This window comes from Dromiciops gliroides, chromosome 4, assembly GCF_019393635.1.
Source record: "Dromiciops gliroides isolate mDroGli1 chromosome 4, mDroGli1.pri, whole genome shotgun sequence".
In the NCBI taxonomy this organism is placed as follows: domain Eukaryota; kingdom Metazoa; phylum Chordata; class Mammalia; order Microbiotheria; family Microbiotheriidae; genus Dromiciops; species Dromiciops gliroides.
In genome coordinates this window covers 368,505,390-368,526,518 of record NC_057864.1, presented here as the reverse complement: position 1 = coordinate 368,526,518, position 21,129 = coordinate 368,505,390, and the positions used below count along the sequence as shown (strand labels likewise).

General features: G+C 36.1%; 1 protein-coding gene across 3 annotated transcripts in view; it reads left to right on the top strand.

Moving 5' to 3' along the window:
* Positions 1-20,776, top strand: part of MOXD1 (monooxygenase DBH like 1) — a 103,382-nt gene extending 82,606 nt beyond the window's left edge. For all 3 annotated transcript variants that reach the window (XM_044004119.1, XM_044004120.1, XM_044004122.1), the window contains exons 11-13: positions 684-826; positions 16,676-16,844; positions 20,254-20,776. In XM_044004119.1, the coding sequence (XP_043860054.1) occupies positions 684-826; positions 16,676-16,844; positions 20,254-20,442 (501 nt within the window). In that variant the 3' untranslated portion in view covers positions 20,443-20,776. The remainder of the gene's footprint in view (positions 1-683; positions 827-16,675; positions 16,845-20,253) is intronic.
* The last annotated feature ends 353 nt before the right edge of the window (positions 20,777-21,129 follow it).

Below are 21,129 nucleotides of genomic sequence, written 5' to 3'. Positions count from 1 at the left end.
AAATAAAAAGATTGGTTAGTGTAACCAAATCATGATATGGTCCCAGATAATTCCTCTGTTATATAACCTTAGAAGTCCAACTAAATCATAAAGTGTGAATCTTATTATGTAACCATAATAATCATACACATATATTAATCTTTACATTAAAATGATAAAGAAATAAAGTTCTGTAAAGGGCTGATTGAGACATCATGAAAGTACAAAGTTAGGATATCACAAAGTTGGGACATAGTGACCTGTAAAATGCAATCTTACATGAATCAGCTTCTAGAGGGCATTGTTGCTCATACATGAATGAAGAGACCTATAAACAATGGTGAATTCTGTATATAAGGGTCTCAGACCATACTGGGCAGACTGTAAACCCTACCTTTGTTTCTCTTAATAAAGGTTAGTTCCTTTGCTCATAGAGACTTCCTGGTGTTTGTTTGTTTTTTTTTTAAGTTGGCCACACACATTAGAAAGGTTACTAGATCAGTTAATACATTTTGACCTTATAATAGGCATAACCACTATCCCTGATAATTATGAATAATAACTCATGTCTTTTGGCTTCAAGATTCCTTATACTTCAATGTTAGCAGGGACTCCAGGATATTGCTTAACGTGTTACCCACCGCTCAACCACAAGCAATAATGGTAAAATCATGCTATTTTGGTTGAAATCATTCAATTTTTAGGGTGGACTAAGCACCAGAAGTGAGATGTGCCTCTCATATCTACTCTACTACCCAAGAATCAATCTTACTCGATGTGCAAGTATTCCAGACATTATGGAACAACTTCAGTTCATTGGTGTTAAGGAGATCTACAGGCCAGTCACGTAAGTAGTCCAGGGTCTTGTGGAGTGGGCTATCTATCTTAGTATGGCTCCAAGTGAACTTGAGTTTTGTATTGTCTTCATTATTTAGCCATGGTTCTTTTGGCTTTGATTTTCCATCATTTTTATACTAGTGGGAGGAACACCTGGAAGGGTGACCTCACATGTTTCCCAGCTGGCCTCTGTTGCCATATAAAATAGAAAAAGAGAAACTGGACTCAATGGTTTTGGTTAGCCATAAGTTCTTCAAAGTGAAGGCCATTAAGTCTTAGAATATAATAACAAGGGAAGTGGTCTCCTTTGTAGATTTAAATCCAGATTAGATTCTAGTCTGTCTTGAATATGAAAATAGTTCTGCCTACATATTTGATGACTTCAAGGTGCCTTTCTTTTTTATATTGGTATTTTTTTAAGGCAACAAGCACTCAGGTACCATTAATATTAGGCTCCTTAGGAATTATCTTGATAGCTATCAGCAATGACAGCAAAACAACATATAAATCATTCAGAAGAAAAATACCAAGTTAATCAACAAACATTCACTTACTAACAACCATGTGTTAGACATTGTGCTAGTATTGGGAGAAAAACAGAAACAACATTTAAAAAGCTCACTTTCAAGGTGATTACATTCTGTTAGGCAAAAGAACATATATACATTTAAGCATACGCAAAGTTTAAAGCAAGGCAGTTTGGGTGGTCAGGCACTAGCAGCTGGGGGTGGGGAGAAGTAATCGGGAAAAGCCTCATGTTGTAAACTGTGATTGATTTAAGATAATGATAGGTAGACTGTACGTGTATAACTTATACTGAATTCCTTGAGTTCTTAAGGGGAGGGGAGGGAGGGAGGAAGGGAATTTCAAACACAAAGTTTTAAAAATTGATGTGAAAATTTCTTTATACATGTAACTTGGGGAAAATTCTAAATAAATAAACAGAGGGACAGAGATAGATAGATAGATAGATAGAGAGATAGAGAGATAGATGAAGGGCTGAATAAATAAATAAATAAATAAATAAATGAGAAAGTAAGCAAATAAAAAATTAAATAGGCAAATAAATAAGTTAAATAGATAGAAAAAGGAAGGAAGGAAGGAAGGAAGGAAGGAAGGAAGGAAGGAAGAAAGAAAGAGAGAGAGAGAGAGAGAGAGAGAGAGAGAAAGAGAAAGAGAAAGAGAGAGAAAGAAAGAAAGGAAAATGATAGGTGGTGACAAAGAAATGTTGGTTCAAGTCCTAATTTCAGGTCATTCAGTCGCATCAATTCTTTAAGATTGTTTCCTCATATCATATCTGGGATTGAAGGTTGGACTAAATAGTAGCCTATATCTTAATATCATGAGTCACTTCCTCTTTTGGAGTCTCAATTTCCAAAGCTGTAAAATAAGGGAGTTAAATGAAATGGTCTCTAAGAACTCTTCCCGCTCTAAATTTCTGTAATTTTTTTTTTGGGGGGGGAGTGAGCAATTGGAGTTAAGTGACTTGCCCAGGATCACACAGCTAGTGTCAAGTGTCTGAGGGCGGATTTGAACTCAGGTCCTTCTGACTCCAGGGCTGGTCATCTATCTACTGTGCCATCTAGCTGCCCCAATTTCTATAATTCTTAATGGGATATATAGGACTTAGAGAAAGCAATGTAGTGCTAAGGCAATGAAAACAAATGAGTATTTTTTAAAATAGTTCATAACTGAACTCAAAATATTTCTGGAGAATGAAATTCATTCATTATGAATTGGCAGCATGAACAATAAGGTCACAAGATTCAGAGTTCACAAAGTCATGATTGAGGTATGAGTTCTTTTTATCTTGGCAGAGGCAAGGCTTCACAAACAGAGATCCTGAAAAAGGATTATGATTTTTGCCTGATGTGAGTCCCTAAAAGCAAAAGTCACTCCTGAACAACATCATAAATTGTGGATTGTAGTGACAATAGAATCTCAGATCTGTAGGGATCTTGGAAATCATCTAGTCCAATCTATACTGGAACAGGAAACCCAGCACCATCATCATGACCACCACTAAAAATGTGTTTCTGGAAAGTAGTGACTTGCATACCAGTTGTAGACCTTCAGAGATAGGAAATTTACTACCTTCAGTGACAGGACATTACTATTTGGACAGATCCAATGAATAGAAAGATTTTATTTAAAGCCAGCTAAAATTTACCTTTCTATAAGTTCCATCCATTCCTCCTAGTTTTTTTTTTCTCCTCCAGAGCAAAGTAAAATAAGTCTAATCTCTTTTTCATATGATAACCCTTCAAGTACTTAGAATAAAAGATTTAAAGTCAGAAGGGACTTAAGTATAGTAGTCATATTGCATTGTTATGTATGGATTGTTGTACTTCATAATCAAGTACAACAAATGACATCTCTATATCAGGGTCAATGCATCGTGTGTCTAACTGTGGCTGATCAGACCAATACAAGCTCAGAAGAGTCTATCACAGGTGATAAATAATTAGTCCATATGGACATCTGGTATAGAATTGGAATTGAACTTGCAGTATACTAAAACTTCCCAGTTTTTTTTTCACATGAATTCTATTAAATTATGACTTCCCTTTCTGAAATTTGAGCAGTTTAACTCATATTTATAAGTTAAAATTTTTAAGTATCAAATTTTAACTAATTCCATTGAGCTGATTTTTCTAGTCAACACATATTGTCCTAATTTCTGATTCTATAATCAATGTGATAGCTATCCCACTCAGCTTCATGTCTTCTTCAAATTTAATGAGCATGTTATCTATGCTTTCATTCAAGGTATTAATAACAGCGTTAAGCAGAATAGGCCAATAATAGATACTATGGGGCATTCTACCAGAAAACTCTCTGAATCTAACTAATGATACTGTTGTCTGACTTATCTCCATCTTATACTCAAGGGTATCACATGAAAGAAATTTAATTCAAATGTCTTCCTGACATTATACTATGTTTGTGATATTCTTTTGACTCACCATTCTAGTGACTGTTCTGAAGAGGAAATGAATTCAACTCAATTGTCTTATTCTTGATGAAAACATGCTGGCACTAAGTGGCCAATTAATCACTGCTTCAATTTTTAAGAGTTCACAAACCATCCTTTAAATAATGTTCTATATTTTTTACCAGGAATTAATACTAAACTCCTCAGTGAACTGTTTAAAAAATACAGCATTTTTTTCCCTTAGAAAGATCTGGATAACAGCCAAAAAGGAAATATCTTGTTCTCTATAGTTTTTCAAGTATCACTAATAGCAACTCAGCGATCACATCTGTGAATTTTTCTCCATGCTGTTCATGAAGGCTATTGTTATTTTATCTCAATAGCTGTTGTCTTCTTTAACTATCTCCTAGCTTACTTTTAATACTTTCGACCCATTCTTCTCAGTCTAAAGATTATTATTCTTTTTAGAGAAAGCAAAAATAAAATATGAGTTGAATAGCTCCTTTTGGTGTCTGAAATCCATAATCATTGTCCCATCTACTCTAAGTAGCTGTTCTATCCCTTCTTTATCTTCCTCTTGTCTCTGTTTGTTTAAAGAAATAAACAAAAAATACCCTCACCTTTTAAAAATTCATAGCATTCAAGGGTAGTTTTGGCTTAGTCTGACCCAGTTCTTAGAACACATGCCACTCTTTCAGTATTTAAAATTTTATTTTTAAATTAACAAGAATTTATTTTCTCTCCTTCCCATCTTTTATCTCCATTGAAGGGGGGAAAAAAAAAGAAAAACAAGCCACATAAGAAAATAGTCAATAAAAGCAAATTCTCACATTGGTCATGTTCAAAAATATAAGTCCTATCCAGCAAATTGAATGAATTTCCTCTCTTTCAGCAGATTGGTAGCATGATTCATCATTCATCTGGAATAGTGATTAGTCATTGAATTGACCAGAGTTCTCAAGTCGTTCAGAGTTATTATTCTAAAAATTGTTCTTATGGTTCTGCTCTGCTCTACATCTGTGCATAGAAGACTTCCCAGGTTTCTCTGAAACTGTATGGCACAACAATGTTCCATCACATCCATATACAATAACTTGTTCAACCATTCTTTAATTGAGCAGTCCAATTTCTAGTTCTTTACCACGAGAAGAGCTGCTATAAACATTTTTGTACAGTAAAATTTCTTTCTCTGAGTATCTTAAATATTTAAAAAACATGTAAGGAAGCTGGAAACCATCAAAGGTACCAGTAATATTATGCTCATTGGGATTTAGCTTTGTAGCTATCAGCAATGGTAGCAAATCTATGTAGAAACCATTAGAGAGAGGAAGACTAAATTAATCAACAAGCATTAATTAACCATGTTCAATGTGTCAGACAGTGTGTTAGATACTGATGATATACAAAGACAACACTGAAACAGCCTGACCTTAAGGTGCTTATATTCCATTAGGAGAAAGAACATGTACACATTTAAGTGTATATAAAATATGTTCAAGGATGATATAACAATAAATAGCATTTATATAGCACCTAATAGGTGTCAAATACTGTCCTAAGTACTTTACAAATATTTCACAGATCCATCAATGCGTTTCTCAAAGCACACTCCTACAAACATTCACTGTTCCTACTATTTTTCACCTTTACTAAAACACATGGAGATGAAAACTCAAAGTTTTTTTTTTAATTTGCAAATCTTTTTTTCCATTAACAAGCTTATTTTCTTGTGCTCATTTATTTGCAAATGCTCTTTTGAAAACTATATATTCTGTGACTACTTATCTATTGGGGAATCATTCTTAGTGTTATATATTTGCATCATATCCATCTATATTTTGGATATCCAACTTTTATCAGTGATGTTTGATGCAAAAAATTTCCCATTCTACCTTTTCCTTTTTAATTTGGTCTTTATTACATAAAAAGCTTTAAAAATTCTAGGGGCAGCTAGCTGGCACAGTGGATAAAGCACCAGCCCTGGATTCAGGAGGACCTGAGTTCAAATCCGACCTCAGACACTTGACACTTACTAGCTGTGTGACCTTGGGCAAGTCACTTAACCCCAATTGCCTCACCAAAAAAAAAATTCTATTTGAAATTATCCATTTTTTCTTTTATAATCTCTCCCCCATTGTTTTATTAAGAATTATCCCTTGTCCCCCAGCAATATTTGTGAAAAATACTTGATTTCATCTTTTTAAAAAACTGTGTTACCTTTTATATTCATGTTATATCTGTATCCATTTTGAGCATAAAACACTATTTTCTTCTCTGAGATCTTGCCTTCACCATATATGGGAAGATCGTTAAACTTATGTCAGTCAGTCAATAAACATTAATTAATCCCTTACAATGTGCCTGGCACTGTGCTAACCCCTAGGGATAAAAAAGTCAAATGACCATTCCTACCTTCAAGGAGTTCACAATCTAATGAACCTCCCAGAGTGCAGTGGTCCTTTTCTCCCCCTTCCATCTCTGTAGCACATTCTCTTTCCCTCAAACTCCTATATCCTCTTTGCATTTTCCTTGACTCACTTCTTTCCTTCATGAAACCAGTTATTTGTTTATCACTAGTATCCTGGAAAGTAAAGACACATCTGTCAGCTCATTCATCCTGTCAGAAAAACCATCCTGCATTTTGTATTTAATGACTGTCACTTGTTACTTGCAATTCCTGCAGGTCACCACACCATTTTTGTCCCCTTCCCATACTTGCTGAAACGGAAATCTTCAGTTGTCTGTCACTCTTGCTAGCTCTCATAGTCAGCAGCTTTGCCCAAACTGCTTGCTGCTCAGGTTCTTCATTGCATGAGGCTCTTTTGCTGAGGCCTTGTGAGCAAGGCTTTCTTGTTATTATGTTTTCCTGGGGTTTTTTTCCTGGGGTTTTCCCTGAGATCTGAAGCTGCTTGCTTTGATTTGCAGGTGTGTTTGATCTGCAATTAGCAGATTCCTGCTACCCTTAATGTAGACATTAACTGCCCTCAGTTGTTATCTTCCTTTCTCTCTTCTCCTCTCACCTCTCAACAGACTTCAGAGACTGCCTACTGGAGTCTTGCCTCTTCTCTGTTGTACCATCTTCTGATGTCCTGGTTATCTTTTTCTCTTTGATGAACATATCATCAGTAAATGATATACTCCACTGGTAAGTGAACAAGGATGTCTGATGTGAAAAGTCTTTGTAATTACAGTGATCCTAGGATCAGTAGCATGAAGCTATTAAATAGAGAAGACAATAGCTCATGTTTGTTTCCATGGATGCAGACAGGCAACACCTCCATAACTCGTGGTCTCAGAGCATTTCTTAGGGTACCACTGAGAGCATTTCCTAGTGTACCACTGATTTGCCTCTAATCACACTAGGAACTCAGATCTTTCTAACTCCAATCCAATACCAACCATCTATTTGCTGGGTCTCATTAGTGTAAATATCATTATCTCCATTTGAAAACATACTTATTATTTGCCAAAAGTTGTATAAGTAGTAAATGGCAGAGCTAGTATTCAAACCCACACCTTGTAATTTTTCAACTACAGTAGTTTTTTTTAATCTGGAGCCCATGGAATTAAAAAAATATATTTTCATAACTATTTCAAAGTAATTGGTTTCCTTTGTAATCCTATGTATTTTATTTTGTGCATTTAAATATGTCATTCTGAGAAGGGGTCCACAGGTTTGACCAGATGGTCCAATGGGTCCAGGATAGAAAAGAGTTTGAGAACTCCTAGTATTTCTCTGGAGATCATGCTTGGCAGTTTAGCTCTCCAGGACTAGCTTATGGTCTTGTTTTCAGACCATTGATAATTTTCACTGTCATTAAATATGTATATTTACTTGAGTTTTAGGGGGAGGGGAACCCAAACTTTTTCAAAGCAATTAATGTTTTTGGTTGTTGAAAGCAAAAGGAAAAGGCAAAGCTGTATAATACAAGATGGTTCTCTTGTGTTGTGGTCTACGGCCCCGTGATTTCCTTTAGGATCTGGACTCATCAGGAGCCTCTAGATATATTTGGTTCCTATTCCCCAAAAGAGTCATGTTTATGTCCAAACTTCTCACAGTATCACTAATTCTCAGATTACTCTGCTTGAGAAATATGATACTTAGGTAGCATTGAGCAAATTGGTCTTTGGATGACTTTGGAAGAAAGTGGGAAGGGCCTTACAGTACAAGGCCAGTCTTGAAATGACATTACCCACATCAAGCCATTCATCTTCATGGCTAAATTTATTTAGTTCTCCCAAGCATGAATAAAAAAGAGCCTCTCTTTTGAAAAACACATTAGGACTCTAAATCAGAGATTGGGTTTTACTTCATCATCACAGTGACATAATTGATGGTAAAGTCCAAACCAATATGGTGCTGGCTGAGAGATCTAAAGGAAAGAAAATAGATGGGTCATTTTTTCTTCTTCTTCTAACTCAAAGTAATACTGCTAGTGTGGTTTAGGGCCCTCCCTATTTAAAAAATAAGCTATTAAAAAGGAATGTTGTATAACCTAATGTGGCAAAAAAAATGCTGTTCTGTGTTTTTAGTTTCATTTAAAACTAGTTGCTCTGTTTTAAAGTTAACCTTTCACAGTCAACTTGGATCAGCTGGGGGTGGGGAGGATAAAAAAAAGCCAACAACCAAATGCTATCTCAATTGCATTGTCTATTAAGTGGGAAGGAAGGAGGGGAACAGTACTTCTGTCTTACAAAAATATGGCAAGGCTCCACTAAACACCAAAAGCTTGCAGTGATCATATAATGCAGCAGATGGTGGGCTTAGAAAAGTGGTTGTTTTATGTTCCCAAATCATCATATGCTACTATATCTATGTCTAGAGAACTCCAAGTAGGGATCTCCTCTGAAGAAGGCATTTTGATAGAGCAAAAAGAACAATGAGTCTGGAGTCAAAAGACCTAGTTTTGAATCCTTGGTACTGACATGATCATAGAGAGTTGGAAGGGAATTTGTTGGCCATCTAGTCCAACCCCCTCATTTTACAAATGAGGAAACAGAGGCCTAGAGAGGCTGAATTTGCTCAAGATCATAGAAGTGAATGGCAGAACAGTGATTTTATTTTTCTATTTATTTTTGATGAGGCAATTGGGGTTAAGTGACTTGCCCAGGGTCACACAGCTAGTACGTGTCAAGGGTCTGAGACCAGATTTGAACTAAGGTCCTCCTGAATCTAGGGCTGGTGCTCTATCCACTGTGCCACCTAGTTGCCCCCAGAACAGTGATTTTAATAAAAGTTCTATGACTTCCTATCAATTTCTTCCCCCATGAACCTCACTACCTCCCCTAGTGGTGTGATTCTTGGCAACTTGTCTCTGCCTCAATTTCTTCAACTGTCAAATGAGAATCATAGGGGCAGCTAGGTGACACAGTGGATAGAGCACCAGCCCTGGATTCAGGAGGACCTGAGTTCAAATCTGGCCTCAGACCCATGACACTTACTAGCTGTGTGGCCCTCGGCAAGTCACTTAACCCCAATTGCCTCACTAAAAAAAAAAAAGAGAGAATCATAGTATTTGCATTGCCCCCTCATAGGGCTATTATAAGAAAGTGCTTTGTAAACATTAAAACACGATAGCAATGTGAGTCATCATAATTAAAGTTAGTGATAAAGTTTAAAAGGAAAGTCAACTAGAATCATGTCATGATGGCCTATGCTCAGGCTTGGCTTAAACTTGAATGGAATGGGTAACCACCTTTTAAGCTAGCTAGGAAGGATTCCCCTAATAAGTAACCCATCCTTCTCCTCTATGCTTTCTCATCCCTGAAATTACTTTCAGGAGGAGCAAACTCTTGCCTTTTGTAACAAATTCCCTGGAGCTGTGCTCCCAAACCCAACTCCACAAGAAGGTTAAATCTCCAGAGTATTCTAGGCTTAACCTTCAGAATCAAGTTCTGCTGGTGCCTTCTAAATGTTTTAGGTTGTGAGACCCCACCAATGGGGTTCCATTTCTTGATTAACGGTTAACATAAATTAACCAGGCTTGCTTGCTTTTAGAAGGGTTATTTTACTAAGGTGATTTAGTAAGAACAGTTGGTACACCTTCCCCCACCCAAAGAATAGAAAAGTCATGACATACTTTCTGACTAATAGAGAGTCAAGGGCAAAGTTGGCTTAAGCCTGGATATCATATGTGGCAAAGGGGTAACTTGCAGCTTCTGGAAATCCTTTTTCTGAAGTCCTCAAGATATGGAGCAGCTTTTCTTCTGGGTTCCTTATAGAGCCTTGAATTTGCCTTTCCTTGGTGCTTCCAGCCAGTCCTTGGCTTTGATGCAATTATTGATGCCCATCACTGCTGTCCCAAGGACACTGCTAGTTTCCTAATAAAAAATTCATATTCTCTGGTCCTTTGACATTCACATGGTCCTCTTCAGAACGAATAGGGAAGGGGAAGGACGTTGAGGTTCTTTTTCTCCCCCCCACCACCAACCAAGCTGTGCTTTTTTAAGGACTTGGCTGGAATAACTCTGCTTTATGCTGCCCAATGGTTGAATCTCGATCCCACATGATCTTGTTGGTTTTATATAAGTCTTTCAGGGTGTGAATACATCCCTCAACCAATCTGAGTATAATTTCTTGAGTGGTACCATTATACTCCATTCAATGCCTTTAAAGACTTCTAAATTGATTCGGGACTTTTTACTTAGTCTAAAGCCTATGATTGACCAATTAATGTCTGGCTTTGCACGTACCTCTGATTGATTGTTCTCAGCAGACAAAGGTATCTGAACATAACTTACTTAAAGAAGGGTGGAATGGTTTGATTGATCACACATCTATAAATAAAAATAAGACATGATTAATAGGTACTAGAGAAGAGGTAGTGTTTGGACAAATTCAGTAAATGATTATTATCAGATCATTTTCTAGCAACAGGAGATTTCTTCCCCAGAGACTGGAGCTACTTAGTCTTCTTACCCAATTTTTGACTCAATAATTTCTGAAATGCCTATAAAAATTTAAGGTTTAAAAATGTTTTTATTGATATCTTTTGTTTCCATATTATGAATATTCTTCAATATTTCCTTCTTCCCCTTCCCCAAAAGCTATTCCTTATAACAACTAAAGAAAAAGGGGAAAAAAAACCAGTTCAGCAAAATAAGAAACACATTAAAAAATGAAAATATATACTGCCTTAACTTGTTGAAAGGTAGATATGACTTAAAAATTGCTCTTTTTAAAATAGCTGCCCCCTTGGGGCAGCTGGGTAGCACAGTGAATAGAGCACTGGCCCTGGATTCAGGAGGACTTGAGTTCAAATCTGGCCTCAGACACTTAACAATTACTAGCTGTGTGACCCTAGGCAAGTCACTTAACCCCAATTTCCTCACCAAAAAAAAAAGAAGAGAAAAAAAATTTTTTTAAATAGCTGCCCCTAAATTTGCTATTAACTTTTTAAATAGTCATATATATTCCCCTTTAAAGCCAATATTAATTTTAAATTAATTTTAAAATTATGGAATCAACAACATCTATATTCCATTACATTTTTTATTCTATCATGATATAGGTTTTATGTCATTACTCTGTATTTTGATTTGATTTTCCTTGGTGATGAGTATTATTTTTATGCTACCTTGTCCTAAAATATTCAATAGGCAAAGTTGTCATTTTAGTAACTCAATAAATGGAAATAGCATTAAAGAATATGTATCACCATTTGCTTTACTGGTGTACCTTGAGGACCACTAGGTCTTTCCATCTGATTTGAAGTTAAAACCTCCTAGGTTTGTTGTCTATCTCTAATAATACATGCGTGCCTTAAAAACAGTGACTATCTTGCCTTTCTCTCTGTATTCCCAGGACTAAACACAGTATTTTGCACATAGTGAAGACTTAATAAATGCTTTCCTCCCCTTCACTCATTTATCAAATATGTATGAGGAACTGAAGGGGGCTTTTGTTAAACTAAAATGAACCTGAAGGTGAAAATTATCAAATCATAAATTACCATTTTTCTCATTCTGTGTCTCCCCAAAGAAATAAGGCTATTTTAATGGGTTCAGTTACATAGATCAAGAGTGTTGTAATGGTTAGAAGGCTGGATTTGGATTCAGTACTTTAAAAAAAAAAGATCATTCCATTGACAAACATAAATTGATAACCCTGGGCAAATCACTTAAACTCTCAGTGCCTCAGGCAATTCTAAAATTGTTATCTATGAGTTGCCAATCTGTATCACTGGGGGAATTTTTACACTGGGAGTTACCTACACTAATGAAATCATAGGCTTGTACCCAAAATAAAAAGATGTAAAAATAATCTTCAGACTCACAGAAAAGGTGATGATTCTTTCAAGAAGACAGCTTGCCTCAGATGTCTATACACACACACACACACACACACACACACACACACACACACACACACACATATATATATATACATTAAATAAATATCTTATTTATAAGTAGATTTCTTTACCTGAGGCCAAATATACATTGTGAATATACATCATTAGAGTTTCTTGCATTCACAGATGCAAGTCACATGTCAGATTGTAAATCACTATCATACTGAAAAATCTTTCATAGCCAAACCCTGCATGTTTCTTAATTAAAAAGAGGGATTTCCTTACAATGGTTGAAACTTGAATTTGATTTGGGTAAACTGAAAAATGAAAACAAAAAACTAATTAGACTTGACACTGTGATATATAAGTTAGGTAACTTAGTTTATCACTAGTACAATTAGATTCATATTGTTGACTTTTATGCTCTCCAGAGTACAGTGATATGTACTTAGAGTCCAAAAACATGCTCAAACATACCAGCACTTGTCAAACTTGATTGTGTTTGAGATTTCTTTGTACTTGTATATGCAGAACATGACCTTTGCTTTGAATGGTCAAGAAAGGTCCTTTTTCTTGTTCAAGAGGCATTTTTGAGAGCAACAACATTAAAATTTGGTGGTCTCATTAGCTTCTATGGAATCAATTATAATCTCTCCATTAATACACCTCAAATTGAATTATTTAGCCCAAACCTATCTCCTGGCCTCCAGTCTTTCATTTTAAATTGTCCTGTAGACATCTTAAACTCAACTTGTCCAAAACAGAACTTATTTTCTTTTCCTCAAAACTCTCCTTTCTAACTTTACTTCCTGCCTGGACTATTGCATTAACTTTCTTGTTGGTCTGCCCAACAAAAGTCTCTCCCCCTTTTAGCCCATATTCCATCCTGCTAAGTAATTTTCCTGAAGTACAGGTTTGACCATGTCTCATCCTACCATTCTCAATGAACTCCAGTGGCTCCCTATCATTTCAGGATAAAATAAAAAGTCATCTGGCATTCAAAGCCTTTCAGAGCCTGTTTGTCTCCAATTTTGCAGTCTTCACATCTTTATATCCCTACTTCATGTATACTGTAATTCAGTGACATTGACCCCCTAGCTGTTTGTGAATAAGACACTCCCTTACCCTGGTTCTGGGCATTTGCACCGAATATTTTCTATATCCCTCTTGATAGCCTGCCTCTTGGCTTCCTGTAAGTCCCAGTTAAAATCCCATTTTTTGACAGTAGGAATTCCCAGGCTCCCTTATTTCTAATGCATTTTCTTTATTGATTATCTCTAATTTATACTATATAAAGCTTTTTTGTACATAGTTGGTTACATGTTACTTTCCCCATTAGACTATGGGTTCCTCTAGAGCAGGAGCTGTCTTTTGTCTTTCTTTGTATTTGTAGATCTTACCACAGTGTCTGGAAATAGAAGGTACTTAATAAATGTTTTTAACCGACTTGTTGTCACCGTTGTTGTTGTTGTTGTTGTTGTCTAAGTCCAGATTTGAACTCATGTCTTCCTGATTCCAGGTCCATTATTCTAGCTACTGTACCACCTAGCAACCCACTGATGTTTATTAGGAGTCTATGTACCAGACACTCTACTAGACTTTGGGGATGTAGTGTCAAAAACAAAACAGCTCCTGCCCTCAGGGAGCTTATATACATTCTACTAGGAGGATACAACATGCATTTTAGTTTGTTCAGTAGTTTTAGTCATGTTTGACTCTTCATGACCTCATTCAGGGTTTTCTTGGCAAAGATATTGTTGTGATTTGTCATTTCCCTCCTCCAGTTCATTTTACAGATGAGTGGACAGAGTGCCAGTCTTGGAGTCAGGAAGACTCATCTTCATGAGTTCAAATCCAGCCTCAGACAATTACTAGTTGTGTAACCTTAGGCAAGTCATTTAATTCTAAATTAAGTAAGGGTTTTGCTTCAGTTCCCTTATTTCTAAAATAAGCTGGAGAAGGAAATGGCAGACCTTTGCCAAGAAAACCCCAAATAGGGTCACAAAGAATCAGATATGACCAAAAATGACCCAACAACAGGAAATAGTTTACCTATGGTTAAGGTAAGAATTTATGACCAAACAAGAACTAGAGAGCATTACAGAATGTAAAGTGGATGATTTTGATAATGTTAAATTGGAAAGTTTCTGCATAAACAAAACCAATGTAGCCAACGTTAGAAGGAAAGCAGAAAGTTGGGAAATTTTTTTACAAGTGTGTCTGATAAAGGTCTCATTTCTCAAATATATAGAGAACTGATCCAACTTTTTAAAGAATGCAAGTCTTTTCTCTATTGATAAATGGCCAAATGACATGAACAGGCAGTTTTTAGATGAAGGAATCAAAGTCATCTATAGTCATATGAAAAAGTGCTCTAAATCACTATTGATTAGAGGAATGCAAATTAAAACAACTCTGAAATGTTACCTCATATCTATTAGATTGGCTAATATGATAGAAAATGAAAATGATAAATATTTGAGCGGATATGAGAAAATTTGGACACTAATCCACTGTTGGTGGGGTATGAACCAATCCAACCATTCTGGAGAGCAATTTGGAACCATGCTCAGAGGGCTCTGAAACTGCATATCCTTTGATCTAACAATACCACTCATAGGTATGTATCCCATAGATATTTTAAAAAGAGAGAGAAAAGGGCCTATTGTAGAAAAAATATTTATAGCAGCTCTTTTTGTGGTGGTAAATAACTGGAAATTGAGGGGATGCCCATCAATTAGGAAATGGCTGAACAAGTTCTGGTATATGATTTTGATGGAATACTATCAAATTATAAGAAATGACAAGCAGACTGATTTCCCAATTAAACCTGGAAAGACTTACATGAACTGATGCAAAATAAAGTGAGCAGAATCAGGAGAATATTCTACATAGTAACAGCAATATTCTACAATGATCAACTGTGAACGACTTAGCTACTCTCAGCAATATAATGATCCAATACAATTCCAAAGTACTCATCATGAAAAATGCTATCCACCTCCAGAGGACGGAAAAATTGATGGAGTCAAAGCAGATTGAAACATACTACTTTTCACTTTTTTTTAGTGTTTTTTCTTGCCTGTGTTTTCTTTCACAACATGACTTATATGGAAATGTTTTGCATTATTGCACATGTATAACCTATATAAAATTGCCTACCATCTCAGAGAGGAGAGAATTTGGAACTCAGAACTTTTTTTTTTCAGGGCAATGAAGGTTAAGTGACTTGCCCAGGGTCACATAACTAGTAAGTGTCAAGTGTCTAATGCTGGATTTGAATTCAGGTTCTCCTGAATGCAGGATCAGTGTTTTATCCACTATGCCACTTAGCTGCCCCTGGAACTCAGAACTTTTAAAAAATGTTAAAAAATTTTTACATGTAATTGGGAAAATATAATATTATTTTTTAAAATGACCACCACAGTATAAAACTAGTGGATTAAAATTGTGACTTATGTTCCTAAAATCTACTAGAGACCTGAGGATCTATAGGTATTCACTTCCACATTAGAGATTGAGAGAGACAGAGACAGAGACAGACAGAGGGGGGGAGAGTGAGAGGTCAGAAATGGATATAGATGACAGATAGATGATGATAGATAGATACATTTATTTAATGTTTAATATATGCCAGGCACTATGCTAAGCACTAAGGACACATATAAGCTAACAAGATAGTTCCTGTTGTGAAGGAGCTTGCATTATACTGAAGAAAGACATGACACAAAGGGAACCTAGAAGAGGGGTGCTATCCTCAAGTGGCCCAAAAGGCTATTGAAGAGAAGTCAGGGGAGTGGTGTGAAACATGAGTGAAGTGAAGCATGGTGGAGGGCCTTCCTGAAACAGTGATCCCAATGAGGTAGCTACTAGTCAGGATAGAGGGACCAGAGAGTGAAGTTTTATCTAGGGTAGACTGTATGAAGAAAAAAAGTCCAGAGAGTGAGTTAAGACATGAATATGATACTTGACACTAGCTTACCCTGGGCAAGTCACTTAACCCTCATTGCCCTGCAAAACAAAACAAATAAAACAAACGAAAACCAAGCAAACAAACATAAAAAGAAGACATGACTATGATTGAATCTCTAATACAGAATGGGAACACCCAACACTTTAACAACAGCAGCCTCTTTATCAGCTTTCTGCTTGTGAACATCTCCAAGCTTAGCTGGGATGGTCCTTGCAAAGCAGACATGAATTCCATCATTAGGCCCACACAAAGGTTTTTCTGTTTAGGAGAACTCAACAGAGCTTGGACTTTTCCAATGTGTCTTTTGAGAACCAAGGCTCACCTAGGTGGTATTTGTCATGAGGCATCAGAATAGAATTTTAGGGAAGATGACTAGGTATTAAAGGAAAGAAACAAGGGAGGACAAAAGATACTTGTTCTATAGAGAATATTACTTTAATCCGAGGCAAAATTTTGTCTATTTTTCATTTGCCTATATTTGTTTTTGTTTAGATCCTTGTTTGTTCATAGACCATCTGATTCTGGGCCCATGAACCAGATCAGGGAATTTTATTTTTTGAAAAGTTGAGAAATTAAAATGAGGCTTGGTTAAGGGAAATATTTATTGGTTTTGTTTTGAACATGGTTAATTTGTGTGTCTTTTTTTAAAAAATCCAGGACTTGGCCTTTCATTATTAAGAGTCCTAAGCAGTATAAAAACTTGTCTTTCATGGATGCAATGAACAAGTTTAAATGGTCCAAAAAAGATGGCATTTCCTTCAATAAACTTGTTCTTGGGCTGCCTGTGAATGTGAGATGTTCCAAGACAGACAATGCAGAATGGTCGGTAAGTCTTTCCTTATTTTCAATAGATGAAGCATAAACAAGGTATCCACAAAGGAAGTGTCTAATGATGAGTAAAGATACTATTTTACTGGGGAGAGGGAGTGCTCAATGAAAAAGGAAGAAACACTTCCAAATGCTGACTTCTCCTTTGAGTTCCAGTCTGAAGTCTCTATCTCCTGCTTGGGTAGCATACATCAATTTAAATGTAACATGTCAATCTATTCAATTTTAAGTTCCTTAATGGCAGAAACTGTCTTTTACTCTTTCACTACCCCATGCTGAATGAATACAAGTCCAGACAAAATGGCAAGATTATTTATAAATAATATAAATTCCTTTTTCATTTCCATTTCTTCTTTTGGAAACTGTTCGTGTCTTTCTGTCTGCTTGTTTAATGGGAATGACAGATATTTGTATCAATTTCTTATACATCTTTGACATCAGACCTTTAACAGAGATATTTTATGTGAAAGTTTTTCCCAATCAATAATTTCTCCTCTTTACTCTGTTTAGTTATGAATTCTCCAAATAGATAAAAGTGGCACTTCACTTTAACCATTATCCTAGTTTTTTTTTTTGAATGATGTAACCATTTAGATTAAAGACATATCAGTTTTGGGTGGCTAGGTGGCACAGTGGATAAAGCACTGGTACTGGATTCAGGAGGACCTGAGTTCAAATCTGACCTTAGACACTTGACACTTACTAGCTGTGTGACCCTGGACAAGTCACTTAACCCTCATTGCCCCACAAAAAAATTAAAAATAAAAACAAAATAAAAACAAATTGCTTGTTAGTTTCCTACCCATTCTACATAGATAAGATACCCTTTCTTTAGTGATTTATGTATCTTGGTTTATCAGTCTATGCGTTATTATGTTCAATTACTTGTAGGTCTTGCCGAATCTATTCCATTTATCTACCTTTTTATTTTTTAAAGGACAGGTTAAAAAAACTTGGTAATTACTGATTTATTATATAGTAGGAAACCTGATCATGCTAGGCTCCCTTCTTTTTCTGCTTTGTTTAATATTTCCTTTCAGATTCTTGAACTTTCATTCCTCTAAGTAAATTTTTAATTATAGTAACCTCTTGGCAGTTTGATATAGTACTATATCTATACATTAATTTAGATAGTATCTTTTTCATTTTCACAGCCTAACTATGAACAATGATTATCTTTGTGGTATTCTCTAAGAAGTTTTTTCCTTGTTTTTGCGAAGAATGTTTTGCAAATGTATTTATTCAAGAAGCAGTTATGTGGCACATTGGATAGACTCATCTTCCTGAGTCCAAATCTGGCCTCAGAGTTACTAGCTGTGTGACCCAAGGAAAGTCACTTAACTCTGTATGCCTCAATTTCCTCATCTGTAAAATGATCTGGTGAAGGAAATGGCAAACCATTCTAGTGTCTCTGCCAAGAAAACCCCATGGGGTCAGGAAGTTTTGGGCGTGACTGAAAATGACTGAGCAACAACTTATTCAAACCCCTAGTGTAAACTGATAGGATAATTCCTGTTTTATGAATTTAAAAATTATTTTAAATAATTCACTTTTAATCTTTTCCTTTACCTAGATTATTATAAGAGCTTCCTTATTGGTCTCCTTCCCTTTAGGTCTCTACCTTCATCATTCCATACTATACACAATCATTAGATTACTCTTTCTAAAATGTTTTACATAGCCTTTAGTAACTCCCTATTATCTAAAGACCACAGTCTTGAATCTGGTAATTACATTTTGCATAATCTCACTTTCAACTATTTCTATAGCCTTATTACCTACTCTATCCCTAACCAAACCCTACAGTAATGCCAAACTTTATTTATTTATTATCCCCTGAAGATGCCATGTGCAATACCACCTTTACACTTTTTTGCTTATACTATTCCCTTCTCTGGAATACCCTTCCTCTTCCTTTCCACTTACCTGAATTCTACCCTTCTTTTTCACCATCCTCTCTTGCCCCCTTCAAGTCCAACCTACTTTATGAATCATAAAATCTTATAGACTTACAGAGAATGTTAAAGTTGGAAAGATTTACAGAGGTCTCTTAGTTTCACCACTACCTGAAGCATGAATTCCATTACATTATCTTCAACAAATAATTATACAGCCTCTACTTGATCATCTCAGTCATGATTTTTTTTTTTGTGAGGCAATTGGGGTTAAGTGACTTGCCCAGGATCACACAGCTAGTAAGTGTCAAGTGTCTAAGGTCAGATTTGAATTCAGGTCCTCCTGAATCCAGGGCTGGTGCTCTATTCAGTGTACCACCTAGCTGCCCCCCTCAGTCATGATTAACTCCCTGTTTCCCAAGTAGCCCATTGCATTTGGAGATTGCCGTAACCCTTAAGTTCTCTTTTATATTGAGTTGAAAACTGCCAACTTCTATCTGGGCAACTATGGCACTTACTGTCTATATCCCATAGATCTCTTACAATCTAAGACTATAACATTAGCTATCATTATAGGTAGTTGTCATCTTTCCCACTTATTTCCTAAGCCACTTGAGTGTAAAATGAGCTGGATTAGGAAATGGAAAACCACTTCAGTGTCTTTGCCAAGGAAATCCCAAATGAGGTCATGGATAGTTAGACATGACTAAAATCACTCAATAATTACTTGAGACTAGAGACAGAGGACTGCTAGTACCTTATCCATACTTGTTACTCAATAAATATTCCCTGATTTTTTAAACTTTAATTTTCCATATTATATGGGAGTTTTATTTCTCTCCCAACTTTGAACTTGATGGAGAAGGTAGAAACAAAGAATAAAGGAATTTCTTTTTTTTGCAGGGCAATGGGGGTTAAGTGACTTGCCCAGGGTCACACAGCTAGTGTCAAGTTTCTGAGGCTGGATTTGAACTCAGGTACTCCTGAATCCAGGGCCGGTGCTCTATCCACTGTGCCACCTAGCCGCCCCCAGAATAAAGGAATTATAAGACTAGAGTTGACCTCTATATTTGTCCAAAGCTGTAGTTATAATCTTTTGTTTTATTTTATAACTTTCCATGAAAACTTTCTTTATGAGAAATATGCTATTGTCTAAATAATGTCATAAAACACTCAGTCTGTAAATAGTATATCAACAAATGGTATTTCTCTTAGCCTTTTATTGCCTTGGCCGTCTAGAAGTTTGATTGCTTTAGCAATAAACCCCTCTCTTCATAGCTAGTCAATAGTAAGCAAGGATCAGTGGAAAGAAATCTGACTAAAGTCATAAGGACCTAGGTTTAAATTCTTCCTCTACTACTTCCTTCAGGTAAGTCACTTAACAGCCCATGGCATTAATTTCTTCATCAGTAAAATGAAGGGGTTTGATTAGGATGTTATGATTCTGAAAAAAATATGACCATTAATAATATTTCCTAAAACACATGCTCATTTTTATTTCTTTAATTTCAGATTCAAGGAATGACAGCATTACCTCCAGAAGTTGAAAGACCATATAAACCAGAGCCATTTGTGTGTGGATCTTCTTCCTCAACCTCTTCCTCCTCTTCTTCCTCTTCTTTATACCCAAACTTTGTTCTCCAGATGGCTGTTTTCTTTCTTATCTTCAGTAACACAGTGTGCATCAGGCATTTTGCATAATATTTTGATTGTACTTGGTGATGTTCTTTATTTCAGGCAAGCACAGAATGTTTGCACTCTTGTTTCCCATGGTCAAAATGATGTAGGTAAAGGTCATGGACTATTTGGAAATTGTCTCCCTCTCTCCCCTCCCCAGGTTGTTTTCCTTAGAATACACACTTCTCTCCCTATCTACTTCCAGGTCGTTTAGAGAACACCAATCAGCCAACTTCTCCTACTCTTCCAGAGAGGTCAAATTCTACATGAGCATGTTCAGTGAAATGAACATTCCATGAAATAAAATCTTTCTTTGGGGATAAGCAAAAGACAGGATAATTGTGTATTTTTATTTTTTTCTTTTAAAAAATCAAGGGGGCAGCTAGATGGCACAGTGGTTAAAGCGCTGGCCCTGGATTCAGGAGTACCTGAGTTCAAATCCAGCCTCAGACACTTGACACTTACTAGCTGTGTGACCCTGGGCAAGTCACTTAACCCCCATTGCCCTGCCAAAAAACAAAAACAAAAAATTGACTCTTTTTTAAAATTTCTGCTTTTTAATATATTTTGGGTTTTCTCTTGTCTTTTAAAAAAAGCTTTTATCTAAAAACATGAAGCAAGCTCCATTCCACTTTTCTTTCTTTTTCTTGTTCTTTGAGTTTGCCTTATTATTATCATTATCCTGTCTTTCTCTTTTGGCTGTTTTCTGTT